At 49.7% G+C, this 25,181-nt stretch overlaps 9 protein-coding genes across 9 annotated transcripts; 4 read left to right on the top strand and 5 right to left on the bottom strand.

Moving 5' to 3' along the window:
* Positions 1-1,816: 1,816 nt before the first annotated feature.
* BKA67DRAFT_312729 (uncharacterized protein) lies at positions 1,817-2,785 on the top strand. The gene has a single exon (XM_046096159.1). It carries the CDS (start codon positions 1,937-1,939, stop codon positions 2,504-2,506), a length of 570 nt encoding a protein of 189 aa, XP_045957531.1. The 5' UTR covers positions 1,817-1,936; the 3' UTR covers positions 2,507-2,785.
* An 801-nt stretch (positions 2,786-3,586) lies between these two features.
* BKA67DRAFT_312720 (uncharacterized protein) lies at positions 3,587-4,722 on the bottom strand. The gene is made up of 3 exons (XM_046096158.1): positions 4,213-4,722; positions 3,912-4,145; positions 3,587-3,730 (listed from the first exon to the last, which is right to left on the bottom strand). Coding segments are annotated over exons 1-3 (702 nt in total). The 5' UTR covers positions 4,679-4,722; the 3' UTR covers positions 3,587-3,728.
* A 499-nt stretch (positions 4,723-5,221) lies between these two features.
* BKA67DRAFT_569002 (uncharacterized protein) lies at positions 5,222-7,137 on the bottom strand. The gene has a single exon (XM_046103067.1). It carries the CDS (start codon positions 6,759-6,761, stop codon positions 5,661-5,663), a length of 1,101 nt encoding a protein of 366 aa, XP_045957529.1. The 5' UTR covers positions 6,762-7,137; the 3' UTR covers positions 5,222-5,660.
* Positions 7,138-7,388: 251 nt separating this feature from the next.
* Positions 7,389-9,215, top strand: BKA67DRAFT_593227 (uncharacterized protein; the record flags this gene model as incomplete). Its single annotated transcript, XM_046104924.1, has 6 exons — positions 7,389-7,440; positions 7,497-7,796; positions 7,867-8,144; positions 8,229-8,347; positions 8,398-8,782; positions 8,925-9,215. 6 exons carry the CDS (start codon positions 7,389-7,391, stop codon positions 9,213-9,215), a joined length of 1,425 nt encoding a protein of 474 aa, XP_045957528.1.
* Positions 9,216-10,182: 967 nt separating this feature from the next.
* On the bottom strand, positions 10,183-11,541 carry BKA67DRAFT_518843 (Golgi transport complex subunit 5-domain-containing protein; the record flags this gene model as incomplete). Its single annotated transcript, XM_046098043.1, has 1 exon — positions 10,183-11,541. The coding sequence occupies one exon, from the start codon at positions 11,539-11,541 to the stop codon at positions 10,183-10,185; it is 1,359 nt and encodes a 452-aa protein (XP_045957527.1).
* Positions 11,542-11,820: 279 nt separating this feature from the next.
* Positions 11,821-15,008, bottom strand: BKA67DRAFT_312556 (uncharacterized protein). The gene is made up of 4 exons (XM_046096157.1): positions 14,943-15,008; positions 14,593-14,880; positions 14,279-14,531; positions 11,821-14,213 (listed from the first exon to the last, which is right to left on the bottom strand). The coding sequence occupies exons 2-4, from the start codon at positions 14,800-14,802 to the stop codon at positions 11,893-11,895; spliced, it is 2,784 nt and encodes a 927-aa protein (XP_045957526.1). The 5' UTR covers positions 14,803-14,880; positions 14,943-15,008; the 3' UTR covers positions 11,821-11,892.
* Positions 15,009-17,274: 2,266 nt separating this feature from the next.
* BKA67DRAFT_536935 (uncharacterized protein) lies at positions 17,275-18,369 on the top strand (the record flags this gene model as incomplete). Its single annotated transcript, XM_046100234.1, has 1 exon — positions 17,275-18,369. One exon carries the CDS (start codon positions 17,275-17,277, stop codon positions 18,367-18,369), a length of 1,095 nt encoding a protein of 364 aa, XP_045957525.1.
* Positions 18,370-19,366: 997 nt separating this feature from the next.
* BKA67DRAFT_568979 (uncharacterized protein) lies at positions 19,367-21,145 on the top strand. The gene is made up of 2 exons (XM_046103066.1): positions 19,367-19,806; positions 19,862-21,145. The coding sequence occupies exons 1-2, from the start codon at positions 19,499-19,501 to the stop codon at positions 21,039-21,041; spliced, it is 1,488 nt and encodes a 495-aa protein (XP_045957524.1). The 5' UTR covers positions 19,367-19,498; the 3' UTR covers positions 21,042-21,145.
* Positions 21,146-23,034: 1,889 nt separating this feature from the next.
* BKA67DRAFT_593224 (amidase signature domain-containing protein) lies at positions 23,035-24,848 on the bottom strand (the record flags this gene model as incomplete). Its single annotated transcript, XM_046104923.1, has 3 exons — positions 23,035-23,159; positions 23,238-24,522; positions 24,570-24,848. The coding sequence occupies 3 exons, from the start codon at positions 24,846-24,848 to the stop codon at positions 23,035-23,037; spliced, it is 1,689 nt and encodes a 562-aa protein (XP_045957523.1).
* Between the last annotated feature and the right edge of the window lie 333 nt (positions 24,849-25,181).

Genomic DNA, 25,181 nt, shown 5'->3' with positions numbered 1-25,181 from the left:
AGTCATGCAGGAGATCATTGGCCGAGACCGTGCTCTATCTTTTATAACACTACGGACTTATTTTGTCCGCGAGGACAAGGAATGGAAGTACAGACGGCTTATGGCTGCTGAGTTGCCTCGCTCTCATCGTACGGAGTTTCAATGCACACAGATTTTGGAAATTTCTAAGTAAGTGTCGCACTTATGAACAGACACCATGAGATTGGCGACATGACTAGCATATTGGGTTTGATCCAGTACACTCCGCCATCGCTATGAGGATCATGAAGTCCTTCGGACACACCTGGAACTATGAGGCATCCACCGGGTATCCGGCAAACCACAAGGGACAGCACGCACCCAGAGGAAGCGAATGCACAGTCCTTTTATCGCAAACCCTATCGAGTTTACCGGTACGCATATTAAGGAAGTGTCTCTGTAGCGGTACACCTTCCTCATCATATCAAGGCAAATAACGTCATGCAAGGTTGCTGTGGAGCAACGTCATCTTGTGTATCCGCAGATCGAGGATCACCTTTTGTCTGAAGCATTTAATGAATAAATTTCGCAGCCGAAGATAATATTTCTCAGGAAGTCATATCTGTGCTTATACGACATAGTGCCGGCCAAGCTGTACAAGATGTGGCTGGCCATGCGGTCCTCTTCGTGTGGTGTCTAATGTCTGTAATATTGGATTAACTGCCATTCCGTGGTGTCATATAACTTTCTTCGCCATCTATTCCGAGGCAATTATGGCACAAGACCAGCTTATGGATTCCCTTCTTACCTTGGTTCACTGCGCTGCGCCAAAGTTGTCGACAAGCGCCGAGCAAGCCGGCATCTTAGGTACTGGGAGAACGCCGGACGATTCTCGAGGACATCCGAGGCATCGAAAGAAGGTGGGGTTATAAATATGATGGCAGTTATGGAGAGGAAATAATATGCTGCGGAATTCTATATCATGCCGCACAATGAGCAGAAAGTAGGGCGGAGCCCGGGTGCCAGGTGACCCGCAAATCTGAGCCGAGGCTTGGACAGGAGGATAAAACTGGAGGCTTTCTTAGAATACAAAGTGGCAGAGGAGCGGACTCGCGATGAGAAATTATCCTGGAAATCAGGCACGTCTATCTCCACCCGTGTCTCCGTCCGAGGCGCATTATCCAAGATATGTCCAGCTGGCCTGGAAATGGACGAAGCTTGTATCTAACGTATGAAAGGAGGGTGCGGATGGCTCGGTGCCTAGAAATGAATGTTATCTGATGAGATACTACATCCCGGGGAGGCAGCGTCATAAGTCGGCTTACGGAAATGTAATATCCCCGTCTTTCGGAACCTCTTTTCTCACGAATTCAAAAATTAATATTGACGGAGAGCGTTTCGAGTTTTCAAGCCAGGAAAGTCAGACCGTACCACGGTATAGGTCAAGTAACCGGCTGACTGGGTTGACATGGACCTAAATTAGTTGCCAGACTTCGGATCTCCATGGAGATTGCCGTAATATACCTACGACGGCGCTCCTGTGTATTGAATCATTAGGCGTTAATGAACTGACCTACTGAAGACTGGTGGGGTCACCGATAACACAACGAATTTGAGTTCGTCTTAACCACGGAAAGATATCATTGGACTCAGCATAACGCCAAAATGCTCGACGATCTGCTTGCAGCCCAGCGAAAGCATGAACCTTGCAGCGGCCTCCCGATTGACTTAGCCCCATACCCTGGGAAGATCCTCTCCGATACTTACCCCTTAGTGAAATGGCTATACCGTCGACTATTGCTCCGGATGACGACTAAGTCTTACAAATGCGAAGAGACAAACGGAGATACCATGTCTATAAATACCTGTCAAGGAACCGCCAAGTAGGGCATCCGGCTCTACAATCAACTTTTCAAACTCGTTCCAAGTATTACAACGACCTTCTTGCGCATGCCTCGCTTTGTATGACAGTAAAATCATGTGGTCGCTCCTAATTTTTGCCCTGGCATCTACCGCTAGTGCCGTCTTTACTATCCCTGAGGGTCAGCGAGATGGTGTCTATGAAGTCTCCTACGATGAATCGGATCGCGGTGTTCACACGTTCCTCCGCGGCCCCGCCACCGACGCGGAACTTGCCAAGCTTCCAAGCCGAGGCCTCACTGGGGATCTCAAGGCACCCATCTCTGGAAGGACTCTGTCCAGGCTCAAGCGGTCCGACACTCTCGACTGTGCGGGCTACAGCCTTGAGCATGGCAGCACCGATCTCGCCGTCGCGGCCCTCGGGGCGCAGTGCGACCCGTCAGGCACCGTAGGGAAAAAGCGGGACTTCTACTCCATCTCGTACACCACGGTGGCCTACTTTTGCAACTTTGGTAAGAAGGAGACTATCTGCCGAGCCACCGAGGTCACGGACTCGTACGGCCTCGTCGCGAAGTCCTGCGGAAACTACACCGCCGGCTGGAGGACCCTGCAGGATGAGACCCGCTGGGTGTCGGTCGGCTTTGAGGACAAGGATCAGAAGTTCTGTGCTCGTGGAACTGAAGACTGAGAACTGAGTGCTTCTGCGTTGCGATGATGCTATCGGACACAGCCTCTATACACTATCATGAAGTCAAATTAATGATTATTCAATATGCAGTGGGATAGAGCATCATAAATCCCCAATTTCTTCATTAGGACGCAACGGATGTGGGCTGTTTCAGCACGATATGGTTCAGCAAACGGTGAAAAGAAGTGTGCTGTGCGGGGAAGTTAAGTTATCAACGCCTTAGTAATATTATGGATGGAGCAGCAAATAGTTTTAGTCCCACTCTGTACTATTCAATGCCATGTTTACGAGTTGTTTGAAATGCAGCTGCATTGCCTCTACAGAACAAATATCAACTGATGCCATCCCCCCAGCCGCTTGCGCAATGGTTGCAAGATCTCAGTTAGATGTTATGACGAAGTCGGCTTGATAAGTCCATATGGGATCTTGAAGCAATCCTTATAAAATTCTTTAAAAACACGGCACATTCTCAATCGCTAAACATTAAACTATACAAAATATAATTAAAGGACATAGTTTAATATTTATTTGAAATATAATCTATAAATACATATACATTTAATTTATAATCTAACAATATATTAATTTTAACAGTATTACTAAACTTTCTTTAAATTCTTTTGTAAATAGTTTAAATTATAATCGTTCAGAATATCTTTTGATATTTTTCTATCATGACAAAACGTTAAGAAAAGGTAAACTTTCTTTCAGACCGAAAAAACAAAGTTTTTTTATCCATTGTTCTTCGTAGCTAAAGCACCAATGATATTCCCCATTCGAATATGGAATCGTGTAGTATCTGCGTAACAACAACTCAAATCGCTTGGCTGATGCTCGGGCAGACACTCTAGCGCCACGGAAACTGCTTGCTCTTGGTAAGATTCTGCTGTTTCCTGGGCACCTAGTTGCTTGAGGAATGTCGATTTGATCTCGCAACATTTCACATGTTGCACCTTCATGCACGGATCGATCCACTTCTCGTCATCTAGGTCTTCCATCAACCGCATGGCATCTCCAAGGGCGTCCCATGTCTCGGTCCATTTCCGCGGATCTTTGTGTATGACCGATTTCAATTTGTAAGTTTCCATAAGGTGCGATCCAAATAGTGCGATATTTGTGCTCACGTTGGTGTCTAATTCCTGGATCCATTCGATACAAACATTGAGTTTACGAAGAGTAATTTCGGGGGATGCGAAAATGAGATCGTGCATCTTCTTCGCGCTTCTGTATGTGATCATCGGCAAAAGCACTTCAGCACTTGAGTAAGTAATTTCTTTTTCAAGATAGGTTGGGTTCTTGCGCAAGTACTGTGAAGCAGTCCACAGGCAGATAATTGCCTCTGATAGGCGACGTTGGATCTGTTGATATGGAGAAATGGAAGAAAATGATTCCAAAAATTGCTTACAGTTGTTGGATAATGCTTCGTCACGGAAATGGTTGGACTGCACGTCTATAAGAGGTCGGGCTAACGAAGATATATCATCCACTTCCATCCGCGATACACTATTCCAGAGTATTGTCAGAGGGTGACTCCCCCCAAAGCATACTGAACAATATCCGGTGACGAGTTTGATGAATGGTCTTGCTAGATTGGGATCAACCTTCAAGAGCTGGAGAATGGCATCATATGTTGCCCACACTATTCTAGCGTCAGCATCTCTCAATGTGAATAGGCGAAGGGCGCCGCGAGCGTTTATTTAACGTACATAATACTGGCTCTTGCATTAGTAGGATTGTCTTATATTCATCGCACGCGTTGTTGAGGATTTGGAAGCTTGAGGCCATGTCCTGACCCTCAGAAATTTGCCAAGCTGCGAGATCCATCTTTTGTTGCCAATTTCCTGTCTCCGTTTTCCATTGTGAGTAATGCCCCGATTTCCAGTGATCGCAGCGCGAGTTTACATATGCCGCGACGGCTCGCAGTGAGTTATCTGCTAAATGTAGACGGTCTGGAGCATCAATTGGCCGTAAGGGAGACAATGCCACCGTTACAGATGACTGTTTGTTTGATCTGAGAGCCCGAGACTTGAGTCGTTTAGATCCAAGTCTACGGCCGTACGCGACAGGAAGATTAATTTCTTCTCCAGCGACGGCCTGAGCCTCGAATACCTTCCCCTCGCTCGCTTTCAGGTTCTTTCGAAACCCCCATCGCTGAAAATGTGTTTTGTACATTTTTGTCCTATACACGGGTCAATATGGGCACAAATCCGTTTTGGGAACCCATGGAGGCATACGTAGCTCTGAAACCGTGGTCCTCTTGCATGATCTTTGCTACCTCCTTAAGGGGCAGATTTTCCTGCATGTACAGACATTTGATCTTTGCCTTGTGCCATTCCCAGTCTGCAGCTTGGGGTATTCCAGACGTGCGAAATGGCAAAGACATAGTGAAAGCTGTCCGGTTTAAGATATACAGAAGCTCACCGTTGTTGGGAACTATTCTAAAGATCTGGAGTTCGTTGCTCAAAAAGGTGCGTAAGCTGATCTAAGATTTCTGTCAATGCTACCGGTGGAGTGAAAAGGTTACAGCCGGCAACAGGGATCCCCACTCAGCCCTAGATTGCATCAGATCATATTGTGCTTGGCGGGCACTTTGGCGACGTACCGTAGGTTATGGACACGCTGGTGTTGATATGTGTTTCAAGCGGGTGTGAATATTATAGATGAGCACAAGTGATGAATAATTAGTCATTCAGGAAACCATCATACTCGTTAAACGTATAGAAAGCTTTTGCTCAATCGACGGCTTCGATGGAGCCCACAGATTGTTATCAAAGGTATCCCGTGTGTATTCTGAAACGGGTCTCGGTGCTGTCCAGCTTGTTTAAAACAAGATCCATGATCCTTCCGTGCATCAAAGCTCGATTTTTCCTACGATCGGGACTAACAGCTGCCATTACACCCCTGGAATTTTGTACCTAGGTACAGGGTTATTTAAGGAACGTCCATGGTAGTGACGGACGTGAGGAATAGTTAACATGTAACCGCCGGGCGATGGTTTACAGGAAAGCTGCGCTATTTACAGTAAGGGGCTAGATCGGATCTTCTCCGCCAGTCTAACAAAAGAATCTAGCACATATTGCGTATGCGGCGACTCGGTAAGATACACGAGCCACTCAACTCTGTTCGATATGCATACAGTTGGATTTGTGCTAGCCTAAACAGTCTCACTCGCTAGATATTCCGCGCTGAACCGGTAATCTACGTAACCCGCAGCCGAGTTAGTATAAAAAGTCTTGCGTTCGTACTCACTAAGCTCCAGGCCTTTCTTGATTCTGTATACCAAGTCTGGGTTTGAAACAAAGTATCTTCCAAAGATAACCATCATGTCCTTGTCCGGGTATTGTTCGTCGACAAGTTTCTGTGCTTCTGCCGCCTTGAAACCTCCTGCAACAAGAAGAGGTCCGTTCCAGAGTTTGTATGCAAATTCCAGGCTCTCGCCACCTTCCTGGTCCTCGCTACCAGATATCCGCGACTCCACCAAGTGAAGGAATGCCAGATTCAAGTTGCTGGCTTTATTGATGATATCCGCAAACTGTGGGATTGGATCCTTCATCTTCATACCATTGAATGAACTCCATGGGCTAAGTCGAAGCCCAACACGTTCTGGCCCAACAGCATCAACGACAGCCTTCATGATGTCGCTGATCAGGCGAGACCTGTTTTCCACGCTCCCACCGTACTCGTCGTCACGCTGGTTGCTGACGTCTTGAATGAATTGGTCGATCAGATACCCGTTTGCACCGTGGCACTCGACACCGTCAAACCCAGCGTCAATCGCATTTTTCGCTGCGGTCGCGAAGTCTTGAACCGTCTGCTTGATCTCCTGTATGATCATGGGTCGTGGGATTGCGCTGCCCTGTCCGACTGGAATGGCGCTAGGTCCTACAATATCGATTCCCTCTTTCTCAGCCACTTCAGCATTTGCAGCACGGCCCATAGCAAATATCTGACAGACTATGAAGCAGCCTTTGCGGTGGACTTCGTCGGTGATTGTTCTCCAGGCAGCGACCTGGGCTTTGCTCCATATGCCGGGGGCATTGGCGAATCCACCGCAGGCTGATGGCGAAACGTAGGTGCCCTCGGAAATAATCAGAGTGCCAGGCACAGAAGCTCGTTGGCTGTAGTATTCCGCCATCAAGGGGACAGGTATGTGGTCGTCAGTTGCCCGGAGCCGAGTGAGTGGAGCCATCCCAATCCGATGCTTCACTTCCATGTAGCCTATTTTCAACGGCTTAAACAGGCGTGTTTCGGCCATGAGGAAAGAGTTTTGATTGTCGTAGGTATTACTAGATTTCCGTATCAGTCAGGACTCAAGTTTGTCTGCTGAGGTCTGAATTCTAGTAGATAAGCTCTCAAGGTCTTGGGCCTTGAAGCTTTTATACTCCTCGAGTTTGCAATTCGATGACAAACCCGCCATGACAAAAGGACTTGGTTGGTAAACAAGTTTGCCGGTTTATGGGTGCTATGGACACTATCAGCATTAGCCCGCAAAAAAAGATCCATTCAAGAGATGGTGGTAATTCCTATCAAGGAGTAGGGATACTTCCAATGTGGAATATGGAACGCATCCCATTAGGGTAAGTAGATGATTCCGTAAAAGGTAACGAGGTATTACCGATGAAGGAAATAAGATACTTCCAATAAGCGTTAGCATACCGCCTAGTATATGATTGATAAGCAAGTATGCAAGCGACCAAACCTTGTGGCGTCCAGAACCCACCTAACCTAGACCCACTATTGAATATCATGCAAGAAACCCGCTGTTTCGTTCATCCGCCTACACCGATGACGACTGTCGGAGCGTTCTTGAGATACATCCCACTCCATACTACGGCAAGCGTCATGACATGAGCGGCAGCGTTCGTACTGATAGTCTTGCAAGATGGTCTCAACGAATCCTAGTTCCGGAAAAGCGCGTAGCGAACCTATCACAGGTAGGTGGAACGATCCCGGGGCCGTGGCCTATCATCTTGCCACTAACCCTTGCCAGCCGGGCGTTTTCAGTTCATCTCGGTGCAAGCCCCAGATGACGCAAAAGACCCGGCGACGAGGCGTCTCGCCCGGTCGCATGCTGTGAAGCAAGCACTTGAGAAGAAGCGAAAGCTCCAGCAGGAGTCGACGGACAATTTTCGTGTAATAGGCTTGAGAGATAAACCTAGGAGGTCAGCGAGCAAGAGACCGCGCACCGGAACCTTTGGCGCATCGCCCTTTTCCCTGTCAGCAGACCTGCTCGACCCGTTTCAGACACTTGCGGTAGACTCGTCGAGGTTGCAGGCACTGCTTAGCAACTGTAAGCCCCTCCTGGTCTCAGCTACGGTGTCGCCCAAACTACCTCAGACGGGCTTACAATGATGGTTTAGACAAAGCTAGGCTGGCTCCTGAGCCCGTCTTCAGTGTTTGCGAGGAGCTTGCATTCCAGAATTTCCGGTCGGTTTTCCGAACTGGCTTGGTTGATCCTGCTCTTCTGAATGCTGTCATGCTTTCACTTGCAGTGGCGGTAACCGGGGGCTCTATCGATCGAGAATGTCTCGGGTACCAGGGCCAGGCAATCAGTTATATTCGTGAACGGATGAGCTCACTGGACGAGGCCACTTCGGAGTCAACTATTGGCGCAATCTTGCTGCTGGCCGGCGTAGAGGTTTGCAACCTTCCTTCTGCTTTTTCTTTTTCTGTTTCTTTTTCCGGTATCTTGACCTGCGATGAGCTAACGTCTGGATTCCAGGCTCGCCTTGGGGTGACATCTCAGGTTCAGCTTCATATGGGAGCAGTGCAGCTGTTGCTCAATATTTGTCTTAAAAAGGGTATTTGTCTCACTGGTGGAATCAAACGGGCCATCTTCTGGTAATTAACACTACATAAATTTTGTCACTTGCTCTTACATTTGGTGATAGGCAAGACCTGAATTCCTCAATTTTAGCTGGATCTAGTCGCATAGTTGAGCACACGACCTTCGTTGAGCTCCAGTGGACGAGAGATCCGTTTTCTCCAAGCTTCTTCCGCCTAGCACCAGGGTTCCAGGCGCGCTCTAACCTACTAACTAAGAATTTTATTGAAATACTCGAAGATATACAGGCATTGCGATGTATCCGAGACCTGCCCTGTTTCGTTAGGTGGGATGTGGTGCGGATGGCGTCTATCAACAATCACACGGCATCTATACAGTCGAGGCTGGTTGGCTTGCCGAAGCCCTCCCCTATCCTAGAATCTTGTCATCTTGCGGCATATTTATGCTCAGTCATGCTTTGCTGCACGGTATGGTGCGCTTTAGTAATTCCTGTAGGTGAACTACAAATGCTGCATTTCCTATCTCTGATAGTCTTACCCCTACCAAAGAAAGCCGTGGCCGAGATTCAGCTGGTGAAATGCCAAGATTCTCCGCTATACTAATTCATCGATATGCTGACTCGGCAATCCCCAGTCCCACATCTCCTCACAACTACTCCGCGTACTTCAACATGCGAACGGCGACCCCATATGGGATGGGCACAGTGATTTACTACTTTGGCTCCTGTATATGGGCGGGGCGTTTGCTCCACAGGGTCCTGTACGCTCTGGTTATATCTTGCTGCTGCGCTCAAACGGCACTGTTAAGCTAAGAGGATTGTACACATCATGGGGAGAATTGCTCCAAATCTTGAAGCAATTTATCTGGTCAGATAAAGCATTCAAGTCGCATGTCAAGGCGTTCTGGGCAGAAGTCTTCACCTAGAATGGGTCAGTATTCATATGCATGGCACTATCGCTTTTCCCTCTCATATTTTATCGCATCTCACTGGGGTTTGATGACGTTGGGAATGAGTAGAAAGATCAATGTAGTATACAGAATGGAAACAGGAATCCTTGGCTATGCACTGCAAGCAATGGATCGTAGCGCCTAAAATCAAAGGCGTGACGGTGGAGTCATGTCCAAGTGAACATTGATGGTTTCACCATGTTGCCTTTCAAGGGGTGCTTTAGGTGCAACGTTTCGGTCCGGACCGAGAGTGATGAAGCGCCCCCTTATCGGCCAAGCCGAATATAGGTTGGTAAGGATACTAACTTTTCGAACAGATCGATAACAGCAAACCATAGCGACCAAACGCGAGATCAGAATCTTTGACGAGATAGAGATGAAGGGCTACACGACACGAGGATATTTCCGTACCACGGACCGCCTCACAGTTGGTCATGCAGATAGCAAGTCTGAGATCATGGGACGGTTACAGACAGATATCGCACGCCCGACGCCGCTGACGAGAATGCTCGATTTGGACATGGTCGAGGAGAAGCGGGAAAGTTGGGCCTGGGAGACAGCGCAGATAGTGAACTTGCTGCATGATAATAACATTATCTGGGGCGATGCAAAACAAGCTTCGTGACGGACCGGCGTGGTAATTTGTGGATCCATCGACTTTGGTGGAAGCTGGTTGGACACAGAGCCAATAAGAACCGAGAAAGGTGATGGCATGAGGGTCGAGAAGATCGTGAATGTCTTCGAAGATTCTGAGGCGAGGACCTGTGGTCCTGCTGCGATAGCACAAGAGGAGCTTGAGCAGGACGTTGCAAAGAAGGGCCACAGTGAGCTTGATGGACAGGAGGATGAAGTATCCAGTTCCGCTAAGCGAAAAAGGATTTCGTAATTCGGGTGTGAGCCCATGATCTAAAAGTATTAAGTGATTGTCATTTGAGCTCATTCATCATCGACCAAGATTTCCAACCACACTTCCGACCATGACTGCGACCTCACGATCCCAACCTGCCTTCTCCGAGTCTGACTTTCCGGTCTTGCTCTTAGCTACAGTGATGGTGTTTGGTGCCTGGCTGCCCTTGATGACACATTCCCTAATGGCATCACCCACTGAGCTGCGGTTAGACTTGAGTGTCCGGGCAGATACACCGCCGCGGTTCATCAACTCCACCACCCTTGTTGACAGACTGCTGGCCATGGACCTCCAAAAATACGACGGCAGAGAACCGGTCTCCAGATGGGCAAGCAATGGCTGCAGGAGGTTTGAGCCGTCTGTGCTTTGCCTGTGCTTTGGAAGTAGCGGGTGCGTTGGCGGCTTGGTGGTGTCCAGGATGATCTCCAATGCGACAACGTTTTGACACCGCGCAGCTACTTCAGCCAACGTGCGATCCAGCGTAGGCAATGTTGCCAACGATCGAGTGAGTGAGGCTATGGAGCTCTGCAGCGCATTGCGTAGATAATTCTCCAGAGCTTGCAGCAGCAGCTGCGGAGCCCACTTGTCTGGCTTGACGGCCGAGGTGGGCGAAAGTAGGTACAGTGTGGTCATGGCTGACAGGGTTCGCGCCTTGGTTTCCTCGCTTTGGGCAAATGTTGCCGTGCCACTTGACGACCCAATAGCAAATTCACGTATGATCTGCTCTGACGCAGTCCTTACTGATCGCTCGATTGGGGCGATGATGCTGTCTTGCAGGCTCTTCATGGTGTTTATTCTGTCCAGTCCATAGCCTTCTTCGCCAGGTGCCTTGTGGTCCAGGACCTCGCGGAGCGACAGGATGGTGTGCGCACATCGTACCAGGGCCCGGTGGTCCTGACTCTTGGTGGCTCCAGCAGCGTTAGCTGCACCAGAGCTTGAGATCTCCGAGTGCTGGACTTCCAACTGCCGTCCCAGCTGCAGGCACCGTGCAACTGACCTGCCCAGCTTCAGCGCCTCCCAAAGACGGGAAGCGACTTGCCGGACCTCATCTGCCTCTGCGTGTTTCTGTATGACCTCTTTCTCAAGCTGCTTGTAGCTCTCGTTCAGACTCTTGACCTGGTTGTCAATCTCGGAGATGATTCGCGTGCTTGAGTCCGTCTGCTCTTTCGTATGTGTCAAAATGGGTATCGCAGACCTTGTCGTAAGCAGGTCTATGTGCGAGTCTATCTCTTGGGCATCGAACAGCACTTTGGAGAGCGGCGTGGAGAGGTCCAAGGTGGCATCATTGGGGTTGTTTGTCGCAAGAACCAAGGTGTTGGCGAACGAGGCTGGCGTGAATGCCGGGTCGAGGAAGGTCTCGTAGTCAATGTAGGACGGTTCCTCGTCTGTCGCCATCTTTCGCTGGGCTGTGTGGGAGTTATGCCTCTTAATCGGTTGTGTTCAGCTGTCCTGAAGGTTGAAGCTCTCCAATTATCCTCCAAATTGTCCAGCACAGGTCGAGGTCCCTGAGGTCCCTAACCTAGAATGCACCAAGTTGTTGGCCGGCCTGGCACCCCGCGCTAAGCCCAGCTGTGGCTGAGGTCTATCATAAAATCCACTGTAACTTGGCGACCATTGGCACTAGCCTAGCACAAGCATTAGCATTAGCATTAGCATTAGTCGAACTCGGGGGGTTCCAATATGTAGTTATATAATAGCAGCTATCGACTTTCAAGTCTATTGTTCTAGCATTTAGTCTGACCCAGCTTACACGGTGGGCATATCCTCTTCTGGGTCATCACTTGCACTCTCCCAACTTCCGTCTTCCGCCTCTAGTCGCTCTTGTGCGTCCGCAAGCAAATTCACTGACACTTGACGGTCAGGGTCATATTCGTCAAATAATTGACTTTCCACTGCCACCACGTGTTCTAGAAAGTCGACCGCTTTTTGAGCCTGGCCATCCTCAAGATATGCGTAGGCAAGCGTGTGCTCTGATGCTAGTCGAGAATAGTCCGTCTCATCCAGCGTCTCCCTCCGCATTTCCACCACATGCTCGAAGACCTTAATCGCCTCCTTGATCCGCCTGTCGTCGAGGTATGCTCTAGCAAGCTCGTGCTCTGATGCTAGTCGATTATTGTCTGTCTCATCTAGCGTCTCCCTCTGCATTTCTACTATATGCTCGAACATCTTAATCGCCTCCTTGATCCGTCTGTTGTCGAGGTATGCTGTGGCGAGTGCTGACTCTGATGCTAGTCGAGAATGGTCCGTCTCATCTAGCGTCTCCCTCTGCATCTCTACTATATGCTCGAACATCTTAATCGCCTCCTTGATCTGCTTGTCGTTTAGGTATGCTCTAGCAAGCTCGTGCTCTGATGTTAGTCGATCATGGTCTGTCTTATCTAGCGTCTCCTTTTGTACCTCTACCACATGCTCGAACACCTCAATCGCCTCCTTGATCCGCCTGTCGTCGAGGTATGCTCTAGCAAGCTCGTGCTCTGAAGCTAGTCGATTATGGTCTGTCTCATCCAGCGTCTCCCTCTGTATCTCTACCACATGCTCGAACACCTTAACCGCCTTCTTGATCCGCCTGTCGTCGAGGTATGCTCTAGCAAGCTCATGCTCTGATGCTAATCGATTATGGTCTGTCTCATCTAGCATCTCCCTCTGTATCTCCACTATATGCTCGAACATCTTAATCGCCTCCTTGATCCGTCTGTCGTTTAGGTATGCTCTTGCAAGACTGTACTCCGATGCTAGTCTCGAATTGTCATCTTCGGAGAACTGCTCTCGTCTCCACACATACACCTCCTCGTAACAGCGAATGGCTTCTTTAAACCGTCTGTCGGCGTCAAGGCACCTTCCGACATCGTCAACAAGGTTAAATCGACCCTCTAGATTATAGCCTCTGCTTCTATCCAGTACATAAAACGCATGTGGCAGATATTGTCGCCATCTATGCCGATTCGACCAATCACTCGAAGAGAAGATCTCCGCCAAATGACAAATCGCTTCTTCCATAACCGACTCGGTCCTACCGTGCTCTTGCGTCCATGCTCGCGCCGCTATATGCACGAGGCTATGCATGTCAAACGTCTCGCTGTCCCTCCGTCTTGCTAAAAACGAATACCCGCAGAGGATTCCGACAGCCGATTCGGTCTCGAACGATTCAGGGTTAGGCAATATCGATTGCGGGATGGCCTTGGGCTCGATACACGAGAGGAACGTAAGCAAGTTGACTGCAACTCTGTTCGACTGTTGTATCTGCTCGAACGACATCAGCCACGTCCGTGCCACCGCATTGTGCGAGCCATCATACCGAGTCTTATCCCTGAACTCCTTGCTAAACAGTTTCGTCACTTCACTTTCGGCGCCCTTCACCAGTTTTAGGTACCTCGCTATCGTCGTCTTGGTTTGGTTCAGATAAGCGGCTGCTTGAGCAATCGCTAACGGGAGGTAGGCCAGGCTGTTAAGTAGGTCATCAACAACACCCGCATCTTGTAGAGCTTCCTTCTGAATCAGCGACTTCTCTAAGAATCCCGTCGCTTCTTCTAAACTCATCTTCCCCACCTCAATCACGTCGGCCTGCGCAAAGTCCACAGCCACCTCCTGCGACCGCGTCGTCATCAAAATCAGTCCGTTGTCACTACAGGGAAAATACTGAATAATGCCAGATCTCCCGGCAGACCCAAATACCAGTGCTAGGTCATCGGCATTGTCCACAACAAGAAGCCACTTCCCAGCCGTATCCAAGCTTAGATATCGACATAGCGCCTCCTTGATGTCTTCTTCATCGCTGGTCCTCTGCACGCCGAGCTTGTGCGCAATCTCCGTGTAGGCCTGTTCGAATGTCCCATGACTCAGAGCAGCCACCCAAAAGATGGAACAATCTGGATATTGATACTTGATACGGTAGGCAAACTGAAGAGCGACCTGGGTCTTGCCCACTCCGCCAAGCCCAGCCAGCGCCAGCGTACGGCATTCGGAACGAATGAAGAACCGGTCCTCTATCTCGTCAAGTATGGTATCGCGACCAGTAAATCGTGGGTTTTTCTCGAGCCGTATGTAATAGCATGTTTGATGCGGAGTTTCTAGCCTGTTATCAACAAGCCATTTGCAAGCATTTCGGAGTGACTAGTCCTGCCGACATGCTTACCTTTCCGGCAGTCTGGCTGATGTCTGATGGGTACCCCTTCAGTACTGTCTTGTTTGGGATATATCTTCCATCTTTCCGGAGCCACGTCTCCAAGCTTCTGTCGGACAAATTGTCTCAATACCCCAAGGATAGCACGGTACTGCGGATCGTTCTTATGACTACATCGTACCATTTGCATGTGGTTGGCATCGATGCTCTCGACCGTCTCGAATTGTCCGACCAAGCCGAGCTTGGACGAGTAATCATCAACCACCTAATGCATTGCCGTGTTAGTTGTTACTAGACCCTCACGAACTGGGAAGTTTTTAGCTCACCTTGCCAGACAGTCCTTTCACACCCGATATTCCCCTGGCCTCTTGAAATGAATGGACCCGAATGCCGCCCTCAAGGACAATACGTAGGAACTCGTCCTGTATGTTGTCAAATACCTCGCCGTTCACCTTCAGGGTTTCTATGAGGCGCCTGTTGGAGTCTTGGAATGCAAGCCTAGCCAATTTCGATACAATCGTACCCCATGCCGCCATATCACTGCCACGATGTGGTGTGCCTAGAAAGACGACCAACTGAGTCTGCAGATGCAGGTTCTGGGAACGACGTAATGCCTAAAGTCTCACGTTAGTATATGATACCGTCGAGGTTTCGAAGTATGAAAGGAGTAGCCTACATCTTTCACGATAATGCCTCCAAGGTTATGAACTATAAAGATGACGGGGTCCTGTGCTAGTTAACCACGCCGTGTCGCACGTGTTTGAAGAAGCACACACTTCGTTCTGGATATCTCTCTCGAGATGAACAGATAGGTCTCTGCCATGCTGCGATACACTGTTTTTATTGTTCGCCTCGAACATGCCAATCAAATCTGCATTGTATCCATATGTCCATACTCTTGCATTGGGTAGGTCGGGGTCGAGGAAGTCGGCAGGCCAGAATATTGTATCTGTATCGGATTCGTGATCAAGGCTTACATCTGTCGCTGTCGACGAGTGTTTCGAAAGGAAGAAGGACTTTAGTCCCCTTCGTCTCGGTGTCGCAGTCGGCTCATCGCCACCCGATGGGCTTCGGTCAGCCTCCCAAGTTCTTCGGGGATGACCTCGCAGACCGTGCACGAAGATGATACTACATATGTCAGTACGACATTGGCGGTTTCCATGTTTCCTTAAGATTCATACTTGACCTGGTAAGTACTCTCCGCCTGGCTCCCACTAGCTGAAAGCTGGGTCAACCCAATTCGATGCACGCTCGCCATGCCTTATCATTCATCTGTCCGTCGTGTTCTGGACGATATATGACTCTAGACGCCGTATGTAGATGATTCCAAATGGCTTGAAGTCTAGGCCAGTCTCTCAGTAATGTATCATAGGTAGAGGCATGTCGCAGGCAAGAAGAACGGTGTATTCTAGGGCCTCGTGCAGCTGACGACGCGACCAGCAGAAAACCCCGCGCGGCCAGGGTGTTGCCTCGTCCAATCAATCTGATCGCACATAATGCAGCACGGCGCACCCGCGATGGCAACGATGCTAAAGGAAATAGAAGATTTGAGAATACTGTACGTATCGGATTGTGGATGGACTTCAGAGCAAATAGCTGCGTACAGGATTTAAATTTCTTTAGGTGTCCCAGTCGATCGATCTAAAATTAGTGGTGTCTGACCTTCGCTACAGTGCAGTGGAGGCTGGCGACTTTACAGCATTTGGGCCAAGGTCACACGGGTGGCATTTCATAGAGTAACCGACGCGAACTAGGGGGTGCATTCACTTGCATATATTGTTTATACTTCACGATTCAGTTTTCTTCTTCTTGATTGGTCAGTTCAGAATCGAGTATATTGATATAGTTCATCCCCTCCCATAATGCTATAAGGTTAGTGCATTAAAAGCCTCCGCAAAATACGCCAATCCACAATCCTGCGAGTATAGGGATATATATAGAATACTGTACCTCGAAGACACCAGTGTACTATATGAGCTACCAGACATGACATCCTTTTCTACTGTCTCTTTGATCTAGCTGTTCTGCAATGTTTCGAAAGGGCATACCTGAACGATGGACAGTCTCAGAAGGCAGTCGACCTTCTTGAACATGTCATAGCCATAAAAACAAAAACCCTTGCGCCTAATAATTTCAGCCGACTTCTTTCGGTGGATTTTGCTAGCGGATACCAGGAAAAGCACTATAAGGGCTTGCTGCTCATTATGTAAATGTGATATATTATAAATTTACCAGGTGTTGCACTTCATAAGCAAATGCCATCAAAGCGAGAGATCCAGAATTGGACCCTATAGCCCTATAGACGACGGTGTACATAAGAGTCAGCTGTCACCAGATCCGTGCACAGTGACCGAAAGAGTAGAGGCAGAGGACGCTGGTTTCGCTAGCGACTGTACATTATCTTTCACAATCATAGGACATTTTCTTGTTTCTGTCTTCCAAAACAGTCTTGATTACTAGCATTCCATGACTTTTTCCCGTGTAAAGCCCTCCTTCCACACCCTTTCCAGTCACTTGTCGCTTTGGCGCGCCATACTGATCAACGAGGCACGTCCAGTAGATGCTGGGACTCCCGTCTTTCGGGAAGCCATCTACTCACGTTTGTCATACTTTTTCTATCCCTGCTTGATCCGCAGTTTCTCAAAGTAGACGTGCGTGGCGCAGAGAAAGGGGTCTTGCCCGCCAGCTTCGGGTCATTTCATGTTTGAGATATCTGTCGACTGCAATGCCTTGACCTGTGAGCGGGCATACCGTTGATGCATCAAGAGACATCCACCCAATCAGCCACACCCACCTTTGTGGCGCTATTTGTCTGCTTTGGTTCACAGCTACAACTCCATCGGGATCAACAATAAACAAAACAACCATTGCCACAGAAGTAAGAAATCTACTAGATTCTCTATTTATATGATCCTCCGATTTTCTGTCTCATCTACTTCTACAAAAGGACTAGGCTAGGCAGTAGATAGGTCCTCTCAGCACCGGTAGCCGACACTTCGCAGTTGGCGATGCTGAAGTTGCGGGTTGCTAGGTGCGCCGCTTGCCCTACAGGTGAGCACTGTGCAAACTGCACAGAGGCCAACATCGCAAGATTGCACAAGCAATGGAGTGCGGCAGACCGATCCGATGATGTGGACAAGGATATCTTCAACAAACTTTTTACTCTCAGATATGGTCGGACATCAATCAATACAGCATTTTATCACAAGTACTTCACCAATTTCTCTCAGTCAATGAAATGGCGGCGAGAGTCGTTGGGGAAGTACATTGATGCCATCTGCAACGGAACTTTGGAGAGCATGCCGCTCTCATCTGCATCCATACCCAGCGACGCGTTCACACAACTTTCGACCGATGATCTCTTGGAGCGATGTTCTGAGCTTACCCGACATCTGCAGAAGCTACACACAGAACTCGCAAGACGCAAGCAGCACGAAGTCTTTGTCAGCACGCAGGAGCCCGATGAAGAAGACAGCTATTTTGCTGACTCTGCCTTCTCCGATGTTGACCTGGAAGAAACTCTCGCAGTCTCGACGCAAAATACAACCCTATCAGCAACTCAATTACCAACTTCTCCAGGCTCTCAGCCTGGAAGCAGCCTCCTGGAGGGCCAAAGGGTTCGCAACATGTTCCTCAAATATTGGTCTGAAGGCGATGATCCCCGAGCATTCAGATTTGTCAAGATCCCATTCCACACTCCGAGATTTCTGGCCCTGTTGCTGGATCTAGCACGGCATTACTCGTGGGATCAAGTCACACACATGGTCAACTATGCCATTATTGAGCGCGTTCGTCACTTCAGAAATTCTGAGGATAAAGATCGATACCCAAAACTCGATGACTGGCAAAGAGTTCTGGACGTTTGTAGCAGCCTTGGCTTCCCGTTGATCAAGCCCGAGAAACTTCGAAAAGATGATCTGGTGGCTATCAACTTCCGAATGACGGATAAGGGTCTCGTCAAAGAAGGACACTCATTCATCCCCTACGCTAGCCGACTCGGTATGTGCATCGAGCGAGGCCCATCTTGCCAGCCGCTGCCTGTAGGGCCGCGAATATTCACTCGTGCCTACATGATGAGGTGCTCCGAACACGATGACGGCTGAAGAGAGGGAACGATTCCAGACAAAACTCTACAATATCATCAATTTGGTGCTGCGCCGCCTCCCATCAAGAACTTTCACGTAGTCTTGTCCTTGGAAAAAGTGTCGCGACAGGTCTTCGTTGTGCTTGAAACGCATGGTTCCCAATTGAGAGGTGCAAAACAAACCCCTTGCCGCCAGAGGCCGCTCCTTCAGGGCTGAAGCTATGCTTGGCACAGAAATTCTACACAATGCAGAAGAGCTTGGCTAGGCCAGGAAAGAAGGCCACAGATGACAAGGCCTCAAATCCGAAATGCCAGTTTCCATTGCCGTCGCGACCATGCATGCATTGCGCCTTTGTTTGCATTAGCGCTCGGAATTCCAGAGAATACACCTAGCCCTTTTGCCGCTGATTGATGGACGCGACTCAATTACTTACCGAATGACAACACGATTTCTTTGGAGCCACGTGCTCCGGCGATGACCGCTACAGAAATGCAGAGTTTACTTCGTAATGCAGTCGCATGTGCCTCCGGCGAGGTCGCAGGCCTGCATATTTATGTATGTTTGGACCGCACGTGTTCCGATTTTGGTGTTCTTCCCCGTCCACCCTGTTAGAGGCCAGCACAACCTCCGATGTTGTGGATCCAAAAGAATCCGAACGCATTGACACCGTTCCATTCAAACTTGACAGGGGATAAAGACGGGTTGCAACGCAGAAAACCATAAATTTGATTGAGTGAGGCTCTGCCGCTTCTTGTTGACCTTGAATCGAGGCGTGCCTGCGTGCCTGGCGCGGCAAGCTAAGAAAATAACGAACGGGGAAAGGGCCTCGGTCCCGTCGAGTTTGATCGCCGTCCAGGGTTTCAGCAAATCACTAACCTTAGTCTTAAACGCATGTGTCATCCGGGAACATGGTATGTCGATCTGCATGATCTACGAGACGAAACGAGCAATACTGGCAAAAGCAGCCCCAATGCTCAGTGACCAAATAACCTTAAAGATGTTGCCGTCAGCCACCGTGGAGACTCATGTTAGTCGTCTGACCTTTCTTCTCCGAGTTTTGATGCTTTGGGTGAATGCTTGGTAGACTGTTGACAGACATTCGCTATTGGCCGACGATCTCCTTGGCATCTGGGGTACTTGAGCGGAGATGTCTACACCTACGGGGCCGCTTGCAGCTCTCACGACCGTCTTCACGCCATCGTGTTCAACCTCGTGGCTCCTGACAACCACCAAAGTTCCGTCGCAGTATCCGCCTTTCCCCACCACCGGGCCATCCCGGTGTGATCCACCGTCGTGGGCAGCCAACATCGAAGATGAAGGCTTCCAATACTACTCACCCGCCATTTGCCCGTCCGGATTCGAGGTAGGGCCAAGTTGCGAGGTAACAAAGACTCGGACAGCTGAAGGGTTTGCCCCAGTGGCGGCTGGGGAGACGGCTGTCTACTGCGTACCAAGGTATGGAGTATTCTGATGTGTTGAGTGCCATCACTAACATGTAATCCTCGTACAGTGGTCACACTTGTACGACCGACACGACTGATTTCCGTGGTGGAGTCTGGGGGTTCACGCGTGCTGCGGCAACCCCAACGTCTGGCACTGTCATTGTCACGGTTGGACCGGCGCTGCAGATTCGATTCAAGGACGAGGACTTGAGCATTCTTGAGACACATCCCCTGACACCAGGGCTCGTTCTGGCTGCTGTTACCACAGGTACAGTTTCCAGCGAGGCGTCTCCAGTGTCAACTACTCTTACAGGCTTTTCTACCATCACCAGACAAGCGACTACCACAACTGCTGGTGAGACGACACTCTCACAGTCCTCCAGTGTCGATACATCGAAGGGCGAGGCTACTTCAGACATCGAGCCCGGAACACTAGTCATCACAACTACCGAAATATCAACAGCAATGCCAACGAGTAGCAGCTCTCAATCCTCAATCAATCCGGGAAGCCTCGCCGCAATCATTCTGTCCAGCATCTTGGCTGTAGTAGTGATGGCCATCGGATCAGTAATCATCCTACGCCGCAATCGCCGTTCCCAGCAGAACAAGTCAGCTCGTTCCCTGCGTCTTCACCGGGTGCTGTGGCAATCCCGCGATGCTGGTCCCGGCGCTGGACGACGCTCAAGCGTGGCTAGTGTGGCTTCTATAGGTTTGCCTATGCAGAATACCGAACTTCCTGGCTCAGCACCAATCATACCAGAACTAGCGTTGAGCACTCCCTTCGGTGCCAAAGAGAATCCTGCCGAGCTCAACGGGCGTGGATTGGCGGCAGAGTTGACTGGCGGGCCTGTCGCGCCGTCGACGACTTGGAGCTGGATGTCTCGAGCGTCCGGAAAGTGGAGTACCCGATCGTGGAAGACGAGATCCTCCGTTGCGCGTTCCTCGTTCCGTTGGACGCGGTCGGCCGCATCTGTGCAGACTGCATCATCCGGACATTACTCTGGCGATTGGGACAGCTTTGCGCGAGGCAAATGGGGCGATGCTGATGGACTTGGAGTGCCAGCTGTGCCCACGGATCGACCTCTACCAGAAGTACCCAAGACACCCAAGACGCCTGGATCAGCAAGACCACACATCGCTTCGCATTTGAAACCGGAGCTTGATCTGAACAAATTGCGCCGCATTAGTGATGGGACATTTGGTGCGCCAGGGAGGAGTCCTCTCAGTCCCAGATTTAATAGGACTTGAGGTACGGCGATTTCAGTTGTGACAAAGAGCGACTATACCCTGTATTATTATTGTTATTTCGTTCACACCTCTCGAGGTCCTATAATATTAGAAAGAATCAAAACTGCCTGCTTATCGCAGCCAATCACCTCACCATCACCTCAGGCCATGTGACGTACGGTATAATTTCACCCAATCCACTGGTCCCAGGACCCCGCTTGGCGGCCTCCTCTTTCGCCCCAGATTTCTATCGTCACATATAATCACCTGTCACTCCACGGACGAAATCTTGGCATTGCTACCTTACAGTTTAAACAACTAGAAACCGTATGAACAGGCGCTGATTTAGTCTATCACTCAAGATTGAGCCACCATATCTCTGTTGCCACTTCCATCATTCCTGACTCTCAGTTAACACCCCCGGGTCCCGTTCCCCGTAAAAAGCGTTGTTCCGCCCGGACAAATGCCAACTCGAACACGGACAGCCCAAGCCGGTAGTTCAACCCCCACGAACCCGGCTTCGCATCGTCATGGCGGACAGCAGATAGTCGTCACACCTGCGGCCGGGGGCATCGTCATGTCGGATGGAAGGCTGATGCACCTCGAAATTACACGGGAGCCATCGCTCTGGCAACGGCTGAAGACCCGTTTCGGTGGCCATCGTTGAGATTACATAACCGGTGATGAGGAGTTTGAGGGAGGGGGGTTTTCCCCTGGACTTTGTGTGATTCAGGAGTACACGAGGAGGGTTTCGGGTCCGGGCGGCGCATATGCGATAGTATGGTGTTTACTTGGGACTGATTAACGAATTGATACTTTTTCTTTCTTCTCTTCTTTCTCTTGCCGTCTGAATCTCGTATTTGAGATGGTTGCCGGCAGAGTATTCCAGTGCACGTCGAGTCAGATAACCTCTGCGGCAAGATAAATCCACTCTACATTTCAACACAATTCCGTTTCCTTCTTAATTCTTATATCTTTTCTCTCTTTCTTCATCACTTAAGCCACGCCAACATGGTGGAAGTATAATGTCATGATGACCGGCTCCCCATTCGATGGCCCGTGCATAGTCTGCCTCCCGTCGCAAAAAGGAGCGCGGCCCACAACAGCGTGAAGTGAGCAACCATTTCTCGCTCAAGCAGGACTTCACAATTCTACAAGCGAGCGCTTCTAGTACTAGGTAGCCCGTGGCCGAGAGACCGGGCGATGAAGAAATGTGGGTATGGCCTGGGCAGGCGGCAATTTAGCATCGGAGAAAGAGTTGTGCGAGGCTTCTTTTTTGCCGGACTACCAAGAACTGAGATCGACCACTTGAACCAAGCTGTGAAGAGGGAGTTGGTCAACTTGCGGATCCACTGTTGAATTCTCGCCCTCTTTTCCTAGCGGCTTGAATCACTGAGGTTACCCGGTTGCCAGGTGAATCTTCCAAACTTGTGCTCAAAAACTGGGTGAAATAGATATTGAACACGCAGGATCTATCAACGAGGTATTTTAAGGTAAATGTAGACTAGATACGGGCCTAAAAGCATTCGAACCTTCAGTATTGTCGTCAAGCCTACAATAGAAAAATTAGAGGTCGACTAGGAGAAAGAGATGAACCACTGCCTAGGAAGTGGCCAGCCAAGATAGTCAGCGTTAATCTGGTACTACCACCCCCAAAGAAGGGGATTCCACCTGGCCCACCGTATAGCCAATATAAAGCTATTGAATGATGCAGGAATAAAAGACAAGGACTCCCACAGTTACACACCTCATACGTCGCCTGTGAGAAACCCTCTGCAGAGACAACTGGGGCATCCATGTTAACCTCTTATCCTCTTGCTAAAAGTGAGCCGCAGAATAGTCTAAACGAGTACCACAAGTAACAAAATGGATAAACACAGCTGTCGTGATTCTGGTGCAATTTTAGACACGCCAAGCTTACCAATGCTTCGAAGATAAACTAATACCCTATCATTGACCTTAAGGAAACGCCGTTGCCTCCCTCTCCACGTGCTAGTTATGTTGGCTTCATGGATTATGGTTGGTAGCCCTTGAGCTGTTGCTCTAGCCACTCAGCGATCGCCAGAAGTTTCTCCTCCTGAAATCTTCTACCAACCAACTGGAGCGCGACCGGGGTGCCATGGTATATCTCGGGATCGTCTGTCAACAGTAAGGTTTATTAGCTATACTATGCGATTGCATCCAGAGTGCAAGACATTGTTCACTTGTAGAACTTACAGTCATTCTGTATCTTCTTGTCCAGGTCGCTCACCGGCTTGTATGAAGTATCGGGGACGTCTACGCGGCGATCTGCTGTCGTGATGGGGACGACGATGCTAGGGAGATCCAGCCCGTTGACATACCAAGTGTAGCCGTAATAGTCATATCTGCCTTCGCGCGCAGCGGCGAATGGCGCCACAGGTGAGACGAACACATCAACCGGTCGCCCAGTCCCGCTTGTGTTTTGTGTACTGTTCCAGTAGTCGAGATACTCCTTTCGCTTTTCCCGCAGTCCGCGATTGACAGCAGCAATTTCAGACGCAGTCGCCTGCGGTCGTGATTCGGCGAGGAGGTTTATCTGTGGTGCCCATGGTTCGCCAGATAGTTTGAAAGCCTCCAAAATATCTTTACCTCCATCGTAGACCCATGTTTTGAGTACCAAGTCCCCGATGGCTCCATGGCTTGGTGGTTGCCAGTCTGTGACTTTATTACCAGACGAACTGAAAATGTCGCGAACGATTTTCATTGCGCGCTTGAGAGGCGGGTGTATTCCAATTACGCCATCGTGCTCAAAAATACCGACAGCGAGATCAGACGCAGCCAGATAATCTTTGGTCTGATTTTCGAGTTCGTTTCGCCAAGGCATTTCCGTCACTAGTGGGTCGTGGTTCCAGGGGTCGGCGGATAGTATGGCTTTGGTTAGGAGCTTGAGACCACCGGCAGAGGTCGAAAGCGGTCCGACTACGCTGAGCACCGTATTTTGTCCATCCATTGCGTTTGCCATGCCCTCGTATGGAAGTCTGCCTATGGTTGGACGGAGGCCGAAGAGACCACAAAAGGCTGCGGGTATACGAATAGAACCACCTATATCTGTGCCGAACCCACCAGGCGAACCACGAAATGCTATCAGCGCTCCTTCACCACCAGAGCTGCCACCAGAGCAGAGGTTGCGATTCTTTGGGTTCCAAGTATACCCAATAATGTTGTTAATTGTCTCTCCAGACATTAGAGTGTGCGGGACACTGGTCTTGCAGTAGAGTACCGCCCCAAGCTGGCGGAGTTCGCGTACCATTTCACTCTCGAATACTTTTGCGCGCTTGTCTCCCTTGAGTCCTTGGAAAGTGCCAATCCAGCCAACATACCCCATGGTCGTCTCGACATCTTTGACGTGAAACTGGTCTTTCAACGACACGGGAAGACCATGCAGAGGGCCCTTCGGCTTCTTGTGCTGGGCCATATACTCATCAAGCTCCTTCGCGTCGGCTAATGCAGCGTCGAAGAAAGTCTCATGGAGGCAATTGAGCTAGGAAGTGTGAGGCTGTTTCCCCAGATGAGATCTTGAAGACTCACCAACTGATGGGCCAAGGAGGCCCTGTGACAGAAAGATTCCGCCACTTCGACTGCGGTCCACTGACCTGAAGACGTCTTTTCCACTATCCCCACAGCATCTGTCTCGGTTATCTCGATCTCTCTAGGAGAAAGGAAATCTTGCAAATATGTGCCTGTAACATCGCGCTGCTCCTCTACTGAGGGGATGCTAGCCAGTCTCCATTTCGTGGGGATGGAGTTGAGGATGGCTTCTCGCTTTGCGGCTGCCAGGGTCTCCCACGAGGTACTCGGCGTAGCCATCTTGACTGAAACACTAACAGTGAGTAGAATACCGGCTTCCGTATCTGGTGCGACTGTTACTTAGGGTGAAAAAGGTCGGAGAAGTGATGGTCTTAGGCATCTGTTGGTGACTCCAGTGACGTTGTACTTGCGGCAGTGCACCTACCCCGACCATGGTGCATACCGGAGGTAAGCGACTCCACATGGACCCTGGCCCGGGGGTCGGCTTGACCTATCCTGGTAACTCCGTAAAGCTTTCCGGATGGGACTTCAACACATGCAGCTTATGGGAAAGAGAATGCGGTAAGGACGATCCCAGAATACGTCTTGTCTAGACTTTCCGAGCAAGAGTCC

This window comes from Truncatella angustata (assembly GCF_020726525.1).
Source record: "Truncatella angustata strain MPI-SDFR-AT-0073 chromosome Unknown BKA67scaffold_5, whole genome shotgun sequence".
NCBI lineage: Eukaryota > Fungi > Ascomycota > Sordariomycetes > Amphisphaeriales > Sporocadaceae > Truncatella > Truncatella angustata.
This window is presented reverse-complemented; position numbering and strand designations above follow the sequence as displayed.